Genomic DNA, 17,995 nt, shown 5'->3' with positions numbered 1-17,995 from the left:
TACTCACTAACGAGCTCCAATGTGATCATTCTACACGTAAACCAAAAATTAAATAGCAAATTCTAAAATCATGGTCATCACAAAGAAAACCGAAAGGCATTTTGAGGGCACAATAAAACTTCCTGCAACTCTCTAATAATTACTAAAATCACTAGCCTTGTTCTTAATAATATAAATAAAAATTTTCCTAAAAAGATAGGGAAGGTTAACCCTTAGCATATTATTAGAGTTCAATGGCCCCAAGTTTAGTTGTTGAGCTTCTATATGAAACAGTTCTATTTTTAGAGACTGCATTTCATGATTTGTACCCTTTTATAGAGGTTCTCCTAAAAACAAAGAGAAAATCTACTTTTCAAAATTTACTTTTCAATTACGATATGAAACCACTGGACTCTTTTGTAAATCTAAGATAACATTGTGAAATTATATGGGTGTTATATTTTCTATAGTATGAAAAATCTTGCTACTTTAGCATTTTATGAATTACTTCACCATTAACTCGACCATAACTCATCAATTATCCTCAACTATACTAAATGGAATGACATAATACGAAAATGGAAGTATGATGAAATCATCTAGAGTGATGGTGTCCAATATAGTAACAACTAGTGGTATGTGACTATGTAAATTTCAATGTAAATTAATTAAAATTAAATAAAATTTAAGCCACACTTCATTAGTCACAAGATCTACATTTCAAGTGCTTAGCAGCCACATGTAGCTAGTTACTGACTACTTACTATTTTGGGACAATAAGAACATTTCCATCATGACATGAAACTATATTAAACAGTGCTGGTGTGGAAGGATTATGCGAGAGTGATGTAAATCATCACTGTTGCCTGATCCCCATTCATGTATAGGGTTGGTCAGATTTTGTATTTTTTTCATGGTAGCAGAAAAGAAGTCTGGAAATAAAAAACATCATTCTAGTTTTGTTTGCTTGTTTGTTGGTTGTTTTGTTAGCTTTCATGATCATTTGAGAATTCTGAATCTTTCATTTCCTGCTCAGAATAGCAAGAGAAGAAAATTGACAGAGAAAGAGATCTCAAAATTATTAGATAGATCAGATGATAAATGCAGAGAGAAAACAGTAGGACTCAAGAATATAATGATGGTGAAACAGAAGTCTTCACTTATGAAATACTAGAAGAATTGTATTAAGCTCAAAAATCAATAAGTAAACAATTTGTTTCTAAGGAAACAAAGGGAAGGTCTTTATCACACAATATTTTGCAACTAGATTTTGCTAAAAATAAAATATGACAATGTTTTTTCATTTTTATGCTTTCTGTGCATTAGAACTTATATAGTTCATAAATGGATAAATGCTGAAGTCATTTGGTAATAATAAAATTTAAATTCATTTTACTTTTTAATTTAGCTGGTGCTTATAAATTGAAAAATAAAAATGCTTGCAATTATAGAACAAAGATATTTTTCCTCTCTTTGACAAAATTAGGAACCACCAAAGTTTTTAAAAGTGTTTCATTCTGACAACTCAAGCGAAAAAAAGAACCAGAAACAATGATTAAATAGGACAAGGTAGACATACATTTTAAATCTGGACTCGGTATTTACAATATGATGTGTTCCAGGACCATACATGACAGTTGTTGCCCATTTGGGGTATATATATCATCAAATCCAGGGAAATATGGAAAAGAAATTCAAGTTTGCTATATTTAAATTATTATTAAAGAGTCTAACAAAGTTGTTTTTCACTATCCCTTTATTATTACATTTTCACATTGTTAAAAAATAACTTACAGCCTAAAAATCTAAAAACAATATGGCTCTTAGGCCCAGAGGGTAAATGGTAATTACATTCTTTCCTGACATATCAAGGATTAGCATAATAAAGTTTAATATACTGGTGATTATATTTGTGGTAATTATAATCAAATTTATAATACTTCTTCATTATAAATTTATAAATATTGACAAAATTACGATATCAAAGAAGTCTGAGAATTGACACTACATACTTCAAGATAGTAACCTAGTCAGTATGGTATTAATGCAAAATAAATAGATCAAGTAACAGAATAGAGAGCTCAGAGAGAACCCCACATATGTATAGTCAACAGATCTTTAACAAAGGAACAAAGGCAATTCAATGAAGAAATGATAGTCTTTTTAACAAATTACAGAACAACTGACATTCACAAGCAAAAACATGAATTCAAAGACAGACCTTACATCTTTCACAAAAATTAACTCAAAATGGGTCATAGACCTACAGGTAACGTGCAAAACTATAAAACTTCTAAAAGATAAGATAGGAGACATCTAGATGACCTCAGGCTTAATGACAACTTTTTAGATACAACACAGAGAGCATAATCCATGAGACAGAAAAAAATGATAAGCTGAACTTCGTTTAAATTAAATATGTTTGCTCTGGAGAAAGACATTTTAAAAAAATGAAAAGACAATGGGGGAAACTATTTGCAAAGGATATGTGTGATAAGTGACTGGTATCCAAAATGTGCAAAGAACTAACACTTAAAGCTCAAATGAGAAAAACAACACATTTAAAAACCTGGCAAAAATCTAGATAGACACCTCACCCAAGAAGATATGCAAATGGAAAATAGCATATGAAAAGATGCTCAGCGTCATAAGACATTATGGAATCGCAAATTAAAATGATATACCACCACTGTTTAGAATGGCCTAAATCCAAAACACTGACATTCCAAATGCTAGTGAGGACATGGAGGAACAGGGACATTCATTCATTGGTGGTGGGAATGCAAATTAGGCAGCCATTTTGCAAGATAGTTTGCAGTTTATTACAAAGCTAAATATGGTCTTGCCACACAATCCAACAATACGATTTATAGTACAAGATAAACATGTTTAGATTTTTCTAAAATTTCATGTTTTAGTCTTAGTAGCATTAAGATATGTTGCCTCTTCTTTTCGTAATCAATTCATTTGCTTTTGCCAAAATTTGTTCTAATTAAAATTTGAATGCCATTTACTCAAGGAAGTTGAAAACTTCTGCTCAAACAAAAACCTGTGCACAGATATTTATAGTAGCATTATCCATAACTGCCAGAATTTGGAAGTAACTAAGATTTGTTTTCAATAGGTGAATGGATAAACAAATCCTGGTATATGCAGACAATAGAATATTATTTAGCAATTAAAATAAATGTGCTCTCAAGCAACAAAAAAGACACGTTGCAACCTTATATGTATGTTTCCGAATGAAATAAAACAGTCTGAGAAGACTGTATGCTACATACCTCTAACTATATGATATCCCAGAAAAGGCAAACTTATACAGCTAGCTAATAGATCACACGGTTGGCACGGGGTTGAGGAAAGGGAAGGGGCAATCAAGTGGTGAAGCACAGGGGCTTTTAGGGCAATGAATGTATTTTGTATGATATTGTGACCATGGCTGTAGGACATTATACACTGGTCAAAACCTTATAGAATCATACAACTTAAATTGTGAATGTTAATGTAAAATACAGACTTTTTCAAAGAATAATCTATCAATATTTGTTCATCAATTGTTAATATATGTACCACAATAATGTATGATGTTAATAATAGGGGAAAAAGTGAGGGGGGAGGGTAGGATAAGGGTATATACGGGAACTTTGTACTTCTTGTTCAAATTTTTTATAAACTGAAAGCTGCTCCTAAAAACAAAGCCTATTAATTAAAAAAAAGTCTTTTGGACCCAGATGGTAAATAGTAATGATATTAAGTATATTCAAGGCTAATCCAATAAAATTCAATACATCAATCAATTGATTATAGTTTTCTAACCGTAATTTTTTCTCATAGAAATATATGTGTGTATATATATATATGTATATGTATTACAGTTCAATCAAAAAACAGAAGTAGAACAATTTGAAAATATTAGGACACTAATAAAATATAGGACACTAATTGAAAATATGTAGTCACTTTGGAAAAATCAGCCTTAAACTATATTTTAATAATATACTTCTAAAACATAATGCTATTAAATCAGAAGTTAAAAAAATTGAGGGGTGCCTGGGTGGCTCAGTTGGTTAAGCGTCTCACTTTGGTTTAGGTCATGATCTCATGGTGTGTGAGTTCAAGCCCCATGTCAGGCTCTGTGCTGGCACACAGAGCCTGCTTCACATTCTGTGTCTCCTTCTCTCTGCTCCTCCCCTGCTCACACTTTGTCTGTCTCCCTCTCTCTCAAAAATAAATAAACATTTAAAAAAATTCTTAAAAGAAGTAAAAAAATTGGATATTAATAACTTGTGCTTGTTTTCTCCGTATTAGGTTTTACTTATCAAAATCTTTTCTGTCTCACTTTCTTATCCAGTTTTTATTCTCAATTAAATTGACTTAAAATTAACTGCAAAAGATACATTGTCATCTCTACCATTTATATATTCCATCATTTGGGAACTATTTTTGAATAGCTTAACATAATTTTAAAACTTCTAAAAAATTAAAACTTCTAAAAAATAATGTGTGCTTAAAATAATGTTAAAACTTCTAAAAAATTTTGTAAATGTACACATTATAATAAGCTTGATTAAGAAAGGCCAGTTGGAATACATTGGATTAGTTTAATATATGAAATTAATATTTGTTAAAATTTGGAATCTGTGCTCACAAACATATACACTTCTCTTGGCTTCAATTTAATAACACAAAAATATTTTCTTCTATTAACAACAGAAACTTTATAGTAACATATTGAATCCAGGCACTCAGATCACTTAAAATATTTGCTGATTAAATAATAATTCAATATTGCACGGACTAAATAAAATATTCTTTTACAATTAAAGAATAAATAATTATTTCATGATGCATGTCAATAATGTATCATTATGGGAAATATATGAATGTATCCTCCCTGAAAAAGGTTAAAAATCTATTGGACAACCATATATGAAAATGAATTTAAGATGGTTTAAAGACTTCAATTTTAAGACTTAAACTGTAAAACTCCTAAAAGAAAGCATGGTCAGTAAACTCTTTGATATTAGTCTTTACAGTGTTTTTTTGAATGACTCTTCCCAGGCAAAGGCAACAAAAGCTAAAATAAAGAAAAAAAGGGATTCCATCAAACTGAAAAGCTTTTGCACACTGAAGGAAACCATCAACAAAATGAAAAGGCAAGCTACTGAATGGAAGAAGATATTTGCAAATCATACATCTGATAAAGGATCACTATAAAATATGTAAAGAACTTACCCAATTTAATATCAAGAAAATAAAATAACCCCATTAAAGAATGAGCAGAGGGTTTTAATATATTTTTCCAAAGAAGACATATAGATGTCCAAGGAGTACATGAAAAGATGCTTGACATCACTCATCATCAGGGGAATACAAATCAAAACCACACTGAGATTATCACCTCATGCCTGTCAGAATGGCTCTTAGCAAAAAGACACAAGAGAACAAGTGTGGAGAAAAGTGAAACCTCATGCACTGTTGTGGGAAAGTAAATTGGAGCAGCCACTATGGAAAATATAATGGAGTTTTCTCAAAAAAATTAAAATAAGAACAACTCTAGGATCCAACAATTCCATCTAAAGAAAACACAAACACCAATCTGGAGAGAGATGCGCACCCTTATGTGCATTGCAGCATTATTTGCAATAGTTAAGATATGGAAGCAGCTTAAGTGTGCATTAATAGATGAATGGAGAAAAAAGATGGTGAGAGAGAGAGAGATTACTCAGACATAAAAAGAATGAAAACTTGCCATTTGCAACAACATGGATGCTCCTACAAGGTATTATGCTAAGTAAAATAAGTCAGACAGAGAAAGACAAATACCACATGCATTCAGTTTATGTGGAATTTAAAAAACAAAAACAAATGAACAAAACAGAAACAGATCCATAGAGAGAGGGGGAAAAACCCAAAACTGTAGGTTACCAACAGAGGGGAGAATTGAGAGGTGGGTGAAATAGGTAAAAGGGGTTTAGAGATACAAACTCCCAGTTATAAAATAAAAATGTCCCAGGGATGTAATATGGGAATATAGTCAATAATACTGTAATGACTTTGCATGGTGATAGATGGTATCTAAACTTCTGGTGATTATTTTGTAATATATAAAAATATCGAATCAGTCTAATGTACACCTGAAACCAATCGACTATTGTATGTCAATTATACTTCAATTAAATTAAAAAAAAAAACTATTGGGATCTCAAATAGAGGTTGAAGAGTAGGCTACCTTTCTTTATTAATGCAGAAAAATGTATCTTTTTGCTAAGCATGATAGATTACTTTGTGATTCTAAAATGTATTTATTTCATGAACTTTGTGAAATATTTTGAAACTTAAAAATCCTTCCAAAGTATCCTCAGGCATAAAAGTGGTGTTTTGTTAATCAAGTAACAATTTATTTTAATTTTTGAAAATTTAACCTCCAGAAACTTCTCATTTCACCTTTACTGACTCCGTTTACATTCTGTGCCTCTGGACAGATAATTCGTGATAGACAAGGTAATTAAATAATCAGCATTTCACAAATGAGACGCCAACTGAGTGAGATATTTTATTTTGAAATTCTTCTTGTAGCACCCACCTTTCTGTCTAATAAACCTAGATAGCCTGAAACATTTAATTCAGTGCTTTCTGAAATAAACAGGCAAGTGGTGGAAGGATAGTTGATAGAACTAACACAGGACAATTAACAAGACATTGACGTGGGCTAGAGAGGTGAGAGAGGATTGAGTAGGTGAGAACTTAATTTTTTTATAAGTGAAAAAGAACAATCAAAAACTACATTTAATGGGGTGCCTGAGTGGCTCAGTTGGTTAAGCGGCTGACTTCGGGTCAGGTCATGATCTTGCAGTTTGTGGGTTCAAGCCCTGCATTGGGCTCTGTGCTGACAGCTCAGAGCCTGGAGCCTGCTTCAGATTCTGTGTCTCCCTCTCTCTCTCTGCCCCTCCCTGCTTATGTTTGCTCGCTCTCTCTCTCTCTCTCTCACAAAAATAAGTAAACATGAAAAAAAAACTATGTTTAATGAAGAATCTCTGCATGCATCTGAAAATATGTCTCTTCTATATCATGTATATCTACAGTGGAGATATAAACAAAATGGTTAAAACCTCCCAAACCCATATGTATTGAATTTCTTCTATAATCAGAATCTTAATTTTTTTAATGTTTGTTTGTTTGTTTATTTATTTATTTATTTATTTATTTATTTATTTATTTATTTTTGAGAGATTGAAAGAGAGAACTCGAGTGTGTAAGGGGCAAAGAGAGAGAGGGAGACAGGATCAGAAGTGGGCTCTGTGCTGACAGCAGAGAGCCTGATGTGGGGCTCAAACCCACAAACGGTGACATCATGACCTGAGTTGAAGTCAGAAGCTTAGGAATCTTAATTGCCTGAGCCACCCAGGTGCCCCCAAATCTTAATTTTTTAAATTAGAATAAGTAGAGCTAAAGAGAGAACTGATCATGTACATTAGACAGTTCAGAAAAGTAGCAAATAATGTACAGTCAAGAATTTAGTTCATCTAGGGATAAAGTAATTCTGTTTAAAAGAGAAAAAAAAAGGAATTTCTTAAGCAATATGTTTTTTAACAAGATTTTAAGGGAAAAATTGATTAATAGTTCATTTGCATGTTAACTAGAATGGAAATTAAAAGCTTCAAGAAGTTAAAGGTCAGGCCTATAAATTGACCATTTAGTTCCTATAAAAATACTATTATAGCAACAAATAAATCCAGATCTTTTTCTGTTATTTAAAGATATATAATGCATTTATTTTCAGTCATTAACCTAACTGATCTCATTAGAATATATATGTATATATATATATTTCTTTTAAAAAATTATTTTAAGTATATTCTATGCCCAATATGGGGCTTGAACTCATGACCCTAAGATTCAGTCACATGCTCTACCAACTGAGTCAGCCAGGTGCTCCCTAACTGATCTCACTTAAATACACAATTTTAAAACTGCAGCCTCCATCTATCTTTCCTTCCCTCCTTCCTTCTTTCCTTCCTTCCTTCTTCCTTCCTTCCTTCCTTCCTGCCTTCCTGCCTTCCTTCCTCCTTCCTCCTTCCCTCACTCCCTCCATTCCTCTCTCCTTCCCTCCTACTTTTCTTCCTCCCTTTCCTCCTTCCTTCCTTCTGTTCTTTTTCTTTTTCCTTTTTGGTTGCTTACACTAAGCAAGTATGGGTTTTTATATGGTTGCTTACACTGATTTTGTTTAGGCTCACAATAGATTTTCTTCTGTGAACTATTTTAACTATGAATTGTTTTAAAACTTGTTTATGATGTGCATGTGTAAACAGTTACTTATAGGTAAAGAATGGCACTGTTACCAAATGGAACCAGTAAACAAATATTAATGATAGCATAATGTTTCATAATTTGATGAATTATTTATAATATGTTGTGTGTGTATGTGTGTATATATATATATATATATGTATATATATATACATATATATATATATATTTCACTTAACGCATATACATACACACAAGAGACTTAAAATTTGGGTTCTTATTTATCCATATGGGCAGTTCAATGCCACAGTACTAAAATGCTTTCTCAGAGCATTCACAATTCTGAAATACTTTACTAATCTCTCTCTTATTTTTCTCCTTTTCAATAACAGCTGCCTTTTTATGAAATTTCGTCAGTGTCACGTACAGAAAATGAATGTTCAGTTATTTTCTTCTTTTCTGTGTTTTGTGCATATTTCATTCTGTTCGTGAAGATACATTATTCTTATTGAGAATTAAATAAAATCTGACTTATACAATCTGCTCTTCTAAAAATTAAATCAGACAAATAAAAAGTTATTGTTTTCCAAGATCTGCATAAAAATAGAAAAATGAATTAGAATTTCCATCTGTAAAAAAAGAGAGTCGCTTTTCCACAGCACAGGTACAAAGTATGCTGTTATCTGTTGTGTGAAATTTGCAGGCGTTTGTGGTTCACAGTGAAAGTCTACAGTTTCTTAAATTTTATGTTTAAAGAAACTATATTCCTTCATAGTGGCATTAAAATTTAGGATTAATATTTTATAAAGAAATGAATGTTGCCGTGACATACTTTATAGGCCGAGTCCTTCTAACTTGCGAATCACTGGGTTATGGAATTAAACCATAGCCCTAGGAATACAATTCCTCCTATTATCTATTTTTTGCTCTTGCAACTATGTGTTTAACTCTCCAGATTTTTAAAATTATTTTTTAATGTTTATTTTTTTTGAGAGAGAGACAGAAACAGTGCATGAGCAGGGGAGGGGCAGAGAGAGGGAGACAGAATCTGAAGCAGGCTCCAGGCTCAGCTGTCAGCACAGAGCCAGATGTAGGACTCAAACTGGTGAACCATGCGATCATGATCAGAGCTGAAGCTGGAGTCACCCAGGCTCTCCTCTCCTTTCTAATTTCTTATCAAACCTGCCTTTTCACAGGATTTTAATTTCATGCATAGTCTCAGCTTTCCATTATTGTAGAATATACTTTTACTCTGGTCACTCACCCCAGAAACAGTGGCAGCTCTTTTACTCTGGGACTCCATTTGAGCCAATCTTTGTGGTTATTCATGATAGGACCATTGTATAACAAAGTGGAAATTCTAAATTTATGGTCCACAAATTCTAGGCTAACCACCTTCTTCCTTTTCCAATTCTTTCTATCTTCCCCTGCTTACATCACATATTGCACATGTGTACCTACGCAGAGCCATGAAGACCACACCCAATTAGCTCAATGTACTCTAATTTAAATGCAAACTATTGCTAAATGCCCCCTGTCTGCTCTCCACTCCTTGTTTCATCTCTGGGGAATGTTCTGCATCCCTAAAGGAACATTCAGCGTTATCATCAGTTAGTTTTAATTACCTTCACATACTTGAATGGTGGTGTGCTAGATGCTAAAATATATAATTTAAATAGATACGGTCTCTGCCTTCAGCCACTTACATATTAAACCATGATAAAATGAGTTGCTATTTTTAATTGGGCAGCAAGTGTAACATTTTTCATGTAAAATGTTCTAAAAAATGAGGGAATTCAATTGCCTTCCTCCATGAAGTTCGCTTAATAATGCACATTGAAATACAGTGAACAGCAAAAAATGCCCGGGAAGTATATATATAATAGCTCCATTTTAGACTCCCAAAAAAGTGAAAATGACTTTGGCAGCTAACAACTGGCATCTGACAGCTAGCCTGAAATATTCTCAACAAACATAAACAATTTTCTAGAATCTAAACAATAATCAGCTAGAGCTGCTCTGTGACTATGGGGTATAAGAAGACAAAGGCAAGTCTATTCCATTTCAAGTCTGAAATAAGACAGAGACCAGGACACTCAGCAACCACAAAAAAATTAACTGCTGCATCTTTATAACAGCAAATCTAGTTCTGCTTTAATGTCTGCTTTCCAGGTAAAAGGTATCAACATATACATCCACAATGTGTCCCCAATCTTGACAGCATTCAATCCAGAGCCCTCTTTAGAATATTCAGGACAAACCCAAATCCTCTAACAAGCTTGTTCATACTGTTTTTTACCAGCACCCAGAGATTCGCCTGGTATGACCTTCTTCGCCATGGCAAACTAAGTATATCTGATGTTGCTTCACTGTTGGTGGGTTTCAGTGATTAATCTTGGACTGATGAACTTTCATATTTTTATGACTTAATTTTTATTATTTTATTTTATTTTATGTTAAAAATTATACTTAAACTAGTAATCAAATATTATTTTTAAATTCTTACTTTGGTTTATATGAAAATGAAAAAAAGTTTAAATCAAGATGCTGATAACCTGTGTCCTCTCGACATAGCAAATTATATAATCTTCCACAAGTTTAATTTTTTTAACGTTTATTTATTTTTGAGACAGAGAGAGACAGAGCATGAATGGGGAAAGGTCAGAGAGAGAGGGAGACACGGAATCGAAGCAGGCTCTAGGCTCCGAGCTGTCAGCACAGAGCCTGACGCGGGCTTGAACTCACGGACCGTGAGATCATGACCTGAGCCGAAGTCAGACACTTAACCGAGTCACCCAGGTGCCCCATAATCTTCCATATATTTAGAGACATATTGATGAAATAAGACTAGAAAACGGAAGGTACTATAGGCTGAATGTTTATGTCCCTCCAAAATTCATATGTTGAAACCTAATCCCCAATGTGACGATTAGGAGGTGGGGGTGGTTGGAAGGTTATGACCGGGCTTAGTGACCTTACCAAAAACAACAACAACAACAACAACAACAACAACAACAACAACAACAACAAAAATCCAGAGAGCTCCTTAGCTCCGTCTGCCATGTGCAGACACAGATAGAAGACAAACATCTATGAACCACGACAAGGCCCCTTACCTGCTCCTTGATCTTGGATTTCCAGCCTCCAAAACTGAGAAATAAACTTTTGCTTATATTACCACCCAGTCTATGGGTATATTTGTTACAGCAGCCTGAACTAACTAAGGCAACTGGCATTTATAGAAAGCTCATTAAATGCCATAAAAATATTGTCTGGCTTGATCCTTGAAGAACCTAATTTCCTAATTTATAATCGAAGCTCAAGAAGTTTCAGTAATTGTTCCAACGTGTCACTGCAAATAAATGCTGAAATTTGAAGATAATCTCAGTTTGGGCTCTAAAATATGCTTGTTGTGGAATCTGTTTCAGTAACAGGAGAAAAATTAATGAAAATACCTTAATATAATTGAAAGTATTTAAAATGTTATGATAATTTCCATTACTAGTAAACTAGGAATAATTAAGACAGTGGGTGATAATTAAAAATCATAATCAGGTTGACATTTTTTATTAAAAAGTGAAAAAAAAAAGCCTGGTCTCCCTGGTACTTCCTTGATCTCTCATAAATACTCTCTAGTTTTCCACTCTATCCTGATCTTACTGGTATCCTTGCTGTTTCCAGAAACACAAAAACAACACATATGCTCCTACCTCAGGGCCTTTGTACTTGCTCTTCCCTCTGTATTTTATATATATATATGTATATATATACATATATATATATACATATATATATACATATATTTTTTTCCATTTAAATACATGTATAATATAAACAACATATATATTTACATATAAATATATATTTATGATATATAATAATATAAATTAATATAACATATAATATATATTTACATATAAACACATTGTATATATGCATGTGTGTATGTATATGTATATATATGTGTGTATGTATATATATATATATATATATATATATATATATATATACATACATATATATCCATTCCCATTTCTCAGATTGCACTCCTTATCACCTCTGCTCTATTTTTTCCCCACAGCACTTAATACATAGAATGCTATATGTTGTTTTTATTTATTTTGCTTTTCTGTCATTCCCACCTAGAATGGATGCTGTAAGAGAACTGGAGTTTGTTGCTGGCAGTGGTAATTCTGACACATGAAGACAATCTTACCTTGTTTTGTTAATATTATTCTTTTTGGTCACTTATGTAACCTCGGTGCCCAAAACAATGCCTGTTTCATAGTATTGACCCAATAAATTCTTGTTGAATAAATAAGTAAAAACAAAATCCCATGAGGTCTATTAAAAGACTAGCTTTTAGATTTAACATTTTAGGATTTAGTGTAATCTTATATCACACACAAATTCTAAACACAAACTATAACTTTATCACAGATAGTAAAAGCAAACAAAAACTTTTCAATATTAAAAAAAAAACGAGGTAATACACTTCAGAAATATAATCCTCTGGGCTCTACTTTTTTTGACTTTTTCCTATAATCTCAGTTGATTCATCTTCATGTAGATAAATATTTATACATCACCTGTTACATTCTAAATGCCATGCTAACTACTAAAAATGTCATGATTACAAGTCTACTGTTTGCTAGTTGTGTGAGCTTGGCCAAGTGACTCAACCACTATAATCTTCAGTGTCCTCATCCATCAACCGTGACTAAAGAGAGTAATTAATCATCATCAGGTTTTTATGCTGATGTCCTAACATGAGCCATGAGATGAAATAATGCCAACAAAACAGCACTGCTCCCTGCCCATTGGAGTCATCCAATTAGTGTTGTTCCTATCACTCGTGAGTACTCATGATGTTGATGAAGAGACCATAATGGATATGCCCCTGTATTTATAAAAATGTAGATTATCTCCTATAGAAGTAAAGCATTGTCTCATGTTAAAAGCACAGATAGCACGACATGCTCCTGATTCACCAAATTACTTTCATACAGCAAGGTCCATCAAGGCTCTCTCTGATTCCCAACCCTCATTGACTGCCAAAATGACTACTGCTTATATCAAGTCACCGTGTGGAAGAGAATTAGAAGTTTTAGCCTTAGGATATTTTCTTTATTTCTCTTCCTTGTCAAGAATGATACTCTGGCAAGGACTACTTTCCTCTGAATGCGATTAATACCAGTGAGGGTAGTCATACTTCATTTTGCTGTAGATTTTGCTGCACCTGTGTGGTAATGTGAGGACATTTTGAAATGATTTTAAATGTAGATGAAGAGAGTTGCTTCTGCTATCACTGGGAAGGGAGCAGCATTTACTTACAGTGTATTTCTAGCACCTGCATGGCCACCTGAGGGGTGGCATTGAGGGATTCGTGGTCTACTCTGCAGATTACAGCCACACCATCGTCGCTCCGGTCCACTCGGAAATCCAGTGTGCTGCTGACGGTGAATGTCTTGCGATTAGCATCCTCTTCTTTTAAGTATTTTACATCTGAAAGTAAAATGTAAATTTTAAAATTCTATGACATCATCTTTCAAAATGTAACAGATTTCATTCACTTGAGACACAACTGGGGGCCTCATGTCTCCAACCTTCTTCAATTTTTAAAAAGCAAATATTTGTTAATTTAACATTTATTCCATTTCAATTTGAGCAAGGTTACAACTACTTCAAAAATAAATTTTAAAAGGTGAATACATCAATAAAATTAAAGGGTGGAATACAGTTGTTTCTAAACTAAAGTGCAAGATTTTTTTTTAACACTCCATTTGAGAAATCAGGCCATTTTATAATATTCATGACCTTTCTTTATATTTGAGTTTTGCATAAGATAATCTTAAATCTCTGAACCACTAGTTGGGAAGGGCAAAGTCACAACATCCTGTTATGCCTAAAAGAAAGTACAATGTGTTGAGCTATAATTTCAACATGAACCAATGTCAGATGAACATAATTCCCAAAGAATACCAACAATGAAAAGTTGTCTTCTTCACTAAAGGAAGTAAGAGATCATATGGTATTTGTCTTTTGCTGACTGACCTTATTTTGCTTAGTAATACACATTCTGGTTCCATCTCACTCATATGTAGAATTTAAGAAACAAAACAGGTGAACAAAGCGAACGAGAAAGAAAATTAAGATAAAAACAAAGAGGGAGATAAACCATAAGAGACTCTTAAATACAGAGAACAAACTGAGGGTTGCTGGAGGGTTGTTGGATGGGGGGATGGACTACATGGGTGATGGGTGATGTGCGATGCCTTAAGGAGGGCACATTATGATGAGCACTGGGTGTTATATGCAAGTGATGAATCTCTGGGTTCTAATCCTGTATCTATTATCACACTATATGCTAACTAACTTGGATCTAAATGAAATTTTAAAAAAATAATAAAAGAGGACATGGATGCAAAAATTCTCAAAAAGGTACTAGCAAATCAAATCCAACCACACATTAAAAGAATCATTCAACACAATCAAGTGGGGTTTATTTCTAGGCTGCATGGTGGTTCAATATTCACAAATCAATCAATGTGGTATACCACATTAACAAAAGAAAGGATAAGAACCATATGATCCTCTCAATAGATGCAGAAAAAGCATTTGACAAAGTATAGCATTGATTCTTGATATAAACCCTCAACAAAATAGGGATAGAGGGAATATACCTCAACATCATAAAAGCCATATACAAAAGACCCACAGGTAATATCATCCTCAATGAGGAAAAACAGAACTTTTCCTCTACGGTCAGGAACAAGACAGAGATGTCCACTCTCACCACTGTTATTTAACATAGTACTGGAAGTAGTAGACTCTGCAATCTGACAACCAAAAGAAGTCAAAGGCATCCAAATAACCAAGGAAGAAGTTAAACTTTCACTATTTGCAGATGACATGATACTCTATGTAGAAAACCCGAAAGACTCCACCAAAAAATTGCTAGCACTGATACATGAATTCAGGGAAGTCACAGGATACAAAATCATTGTACAGAAGTATGTTGCATTTCCATACACCAATAATGAAACAGCAGAGAGAAATCAAGGAATTGATTCCATTTACAATCAACCATAAGATACCTAGGAATAAACATAGCCAAAGAAGTAAAAGATCTGTACATTGAAAACTATAGAACACTTTTGAAAGAACTTGAAGATGACACAAATAAAGGGAAAAAAATTCCAGACTCATGGATTGAATGAACAAGTAGTGTTAAAATGTCTATACAACCAAAGTAACCTACAGGTTTAATGCAATCCCTATGAAAACACCAACAGAGCTAGAACAAACAATTCTGAAACCTGTGTGGAACCACAAAAGACCCCAAATAGCCAAAGCGGTCTTGAAAAAGAAAAGCAAAGCTGGAGGCATCACAATTCCAGACTTCGAGTTATATTACAAAGCTGTAGTGATCAAGATGGTACAGTACTGGCACAAAAATGGGCACACAGATCAATGGAACAGAATAGAGAATGCAGAAATAGACCCACAACTATATGTCAACTAATCTTCAATGCAGGAAAGAATATCCAGTGGAAAAAAGACACTCTTTTCAACAAGTGGTGTTGGGAAAACTGGACAGCAACATGCAAAAGAATGAAACTGGACCACTTTCTTATACCATACACAATAATAAATTAAAAGTAAGTGAAAAACCTAGATGTGAGACCTGAAACCATTGTAATCGTATAGGAGAACCTAGGCAGCAACCTCTTTGATCTTGGGCACAGCAGCTTCATTCTAGATATGACTCTGGAGGCAAAAGAAACAAAAGCAAAAGTGAACTATTGGGATTTCATCCAGATAAAAAGTTTCTGTGTCCAACTCTTGGTTTCAACTCAGGTTGATCCCAGGGTCACGGGATTGAGTCGCATGTCGGCCTCCGTGCTGAGTGTGGAAGCTGCATAACCTTCTCTATCTCCTGCCCCTCTTGCGCTCTCTCTCTCTCTCTCTCTCTCAAAAGGAAAGAAAGAAAGAAAAGAAAGAAAATAAAAAGAAAGAAGGAAAGAAAGAAAAGAAAAGAAAAGAAAAGAAAAGAAAAGAAAAGAAAAGAAAAGAAAAGAAAAAAAAGAAAAGAGGCACCTGGGTGGCTCAATTGGTTAAGTATCCCACTTTGACTCAGGTCATGATCTCATGGTCCGTGGGTTCAAGCCCCATGTCAGGCTGTGTGCTGACAGCTCAGAGCCTGAAGCCTGCTTCAGATTCTGTGTCTTCCTCTCTCTCTTCCTCTTCCCTCCTCCCACTCTTTCTCTCTATCTCTCAAAAATGAATAAACATTAGAAAGAAAGAAAGAAAGAAAGAAAGAAAGAAAGAAAGAAAGAAAGAAAGGAAGAAAGAAAGAAAGAAAGAGAAAGAAAGAAATGATTTCACTCATATGTGGAATTTAAGAAATAAAACAAAGTGACATAGGGCGGGAGAGAAAGAAAGAGAGAGAGAGAGGCAGGCAGGCATACCATAAAACAGACTCATAACTAAAGAGCACAAATTGAGGATTGCTAGAAGGAGGTGGGTGGGAGATGGACTAAATGAGTGATGGGTATTAAGGAGGGTAGTTGTGATAAGCACTGGATGTTATATGTAAGTGATGAATCACTAAACTCTACTTCTGAAACCAATATTATGCTATATGTTAACTAACTGGAATTTAAATAAAAGCTTGAAACAAAAATAAATAAATAAATCAAAGAAATGTTACTTGAGTAAAAAAAGGAAGAGGACAGTCATCTGAATATTTTGAATATTTTAAAATATGTATTTGCAGTGAAATTTACATTGAGATAAATGTTCTTCACTTGGCTGAAGAATTTATTTCAGCATGAATGAAATAAATCTTGAATACTTTTCTCAAGATGTGAATTCATTTATTGATATTTAAACTTATTGTGCATGATTAAGATTCGTTAAATGGTGCATTCAGGCAGTATTTGTTCTCTATGGAAAAGAGGCTTAATAATATTTTCATTTAATTTAAAATTTCTTACATCTAAAGTAGTTGATAAGAAGAGAGTGATTTTAATGGATTAGAAGTCAAAATGTTGTAGGCTAAAGTTAAGATATTATAATAAGATCTTACATAGAGTTGAGAAAGAGCTGTTCCATTTTCTTATTCTTTCATTTCAAATGACCAATATTTTCAGAAAAAGAGTTAGGTTTATAAAGTGCATAAAATATTTGATTTTACCATGTATTAATTTATTTTTAAAACATTTAAAGACATTAATGACAACAAAGTAACATAAGTCACCTTCTCCATGCAAAGATTTGACTTTGAAATTAATACTGACTTTGAGTCATTTTGTGGGTAGATATTCGCATGGTCCATTGAGTTTTACTTGTTTCCAGAGAAGTCTGATTTTACTTAATTGTTTGATTTAAAAAATTAAAATAAATATTACTTCAGGATAAAATTAGGTAAATGTTCTGTATCTTGTTCTTGAAAATATGTTTATCATTGTCTTCACAAATTAGGAAAAAAAATACCTAAGATTTTACCATTAAAATTTTTTTCTGTAATTTAGGCAGGTCTTAAAGTAAGAAACTTTTGTAACCTTTGAAAAGTAGGAGAAGAACATTAAAATCTCAATTCTATCTTATAACTATTAATCAGTCATACAGGATACAAGGTTTTCCATAAATGTGTCTTCTGAAATATCTCACTAACCAAAGTGATTTCTGAGATTTTTACATTTGAAAATTAGTTTCAATCTCAGTTAAAAAAATATTAGAGTAAAAAATGGAATGATCTCCT

At 33.2% G+C, this 17,995-nt stretch overlaps 1 protein-coding gene across 3 annotated transcripts in view; it reads right to left on the bottom strand.

Annotated features, from left to right (window-relative positions):
* CADM2 (cell adhesion molecule 2) overlaps positions 1-17,995 on the bottom strand; it is a 1,068,777-nt gene that overhangs the window by 145,183 nt on the left and 905,599 nt on the right. For all 3 annotated transcript variants that reach the window (XM_019839555.3, XM_019839556.3, XM_003991537.6), the window contains one exon: positions 13,564-13,734. In XM_019839555.3, the coding sequence (XP_019695114.1) occupies positions 13,564-13,734 (171 nt within the window). The remainder of the gene's footprint in view (positions 1-13,563; positions 13,735-17,995) is intronic.

This window comes from Felis catus, chromosome C2 (assembly GCF_018350175.1).
Source record: "Felis catus isolate Fca126 chromosome C2, F.catus_Fca126_mat1.0, whole genome shotgun sequence".
In the NCBI taxonomy this organism is placed as follows: domain Eukaryota; kingdom Metazoa; phylum Chordata; class Mammalia; order Carnivora; family Felidae; genus Felis; species Felis catus.
This window is presented reverse-complemented; position numbering and strand designations above follow the sequence as displayed.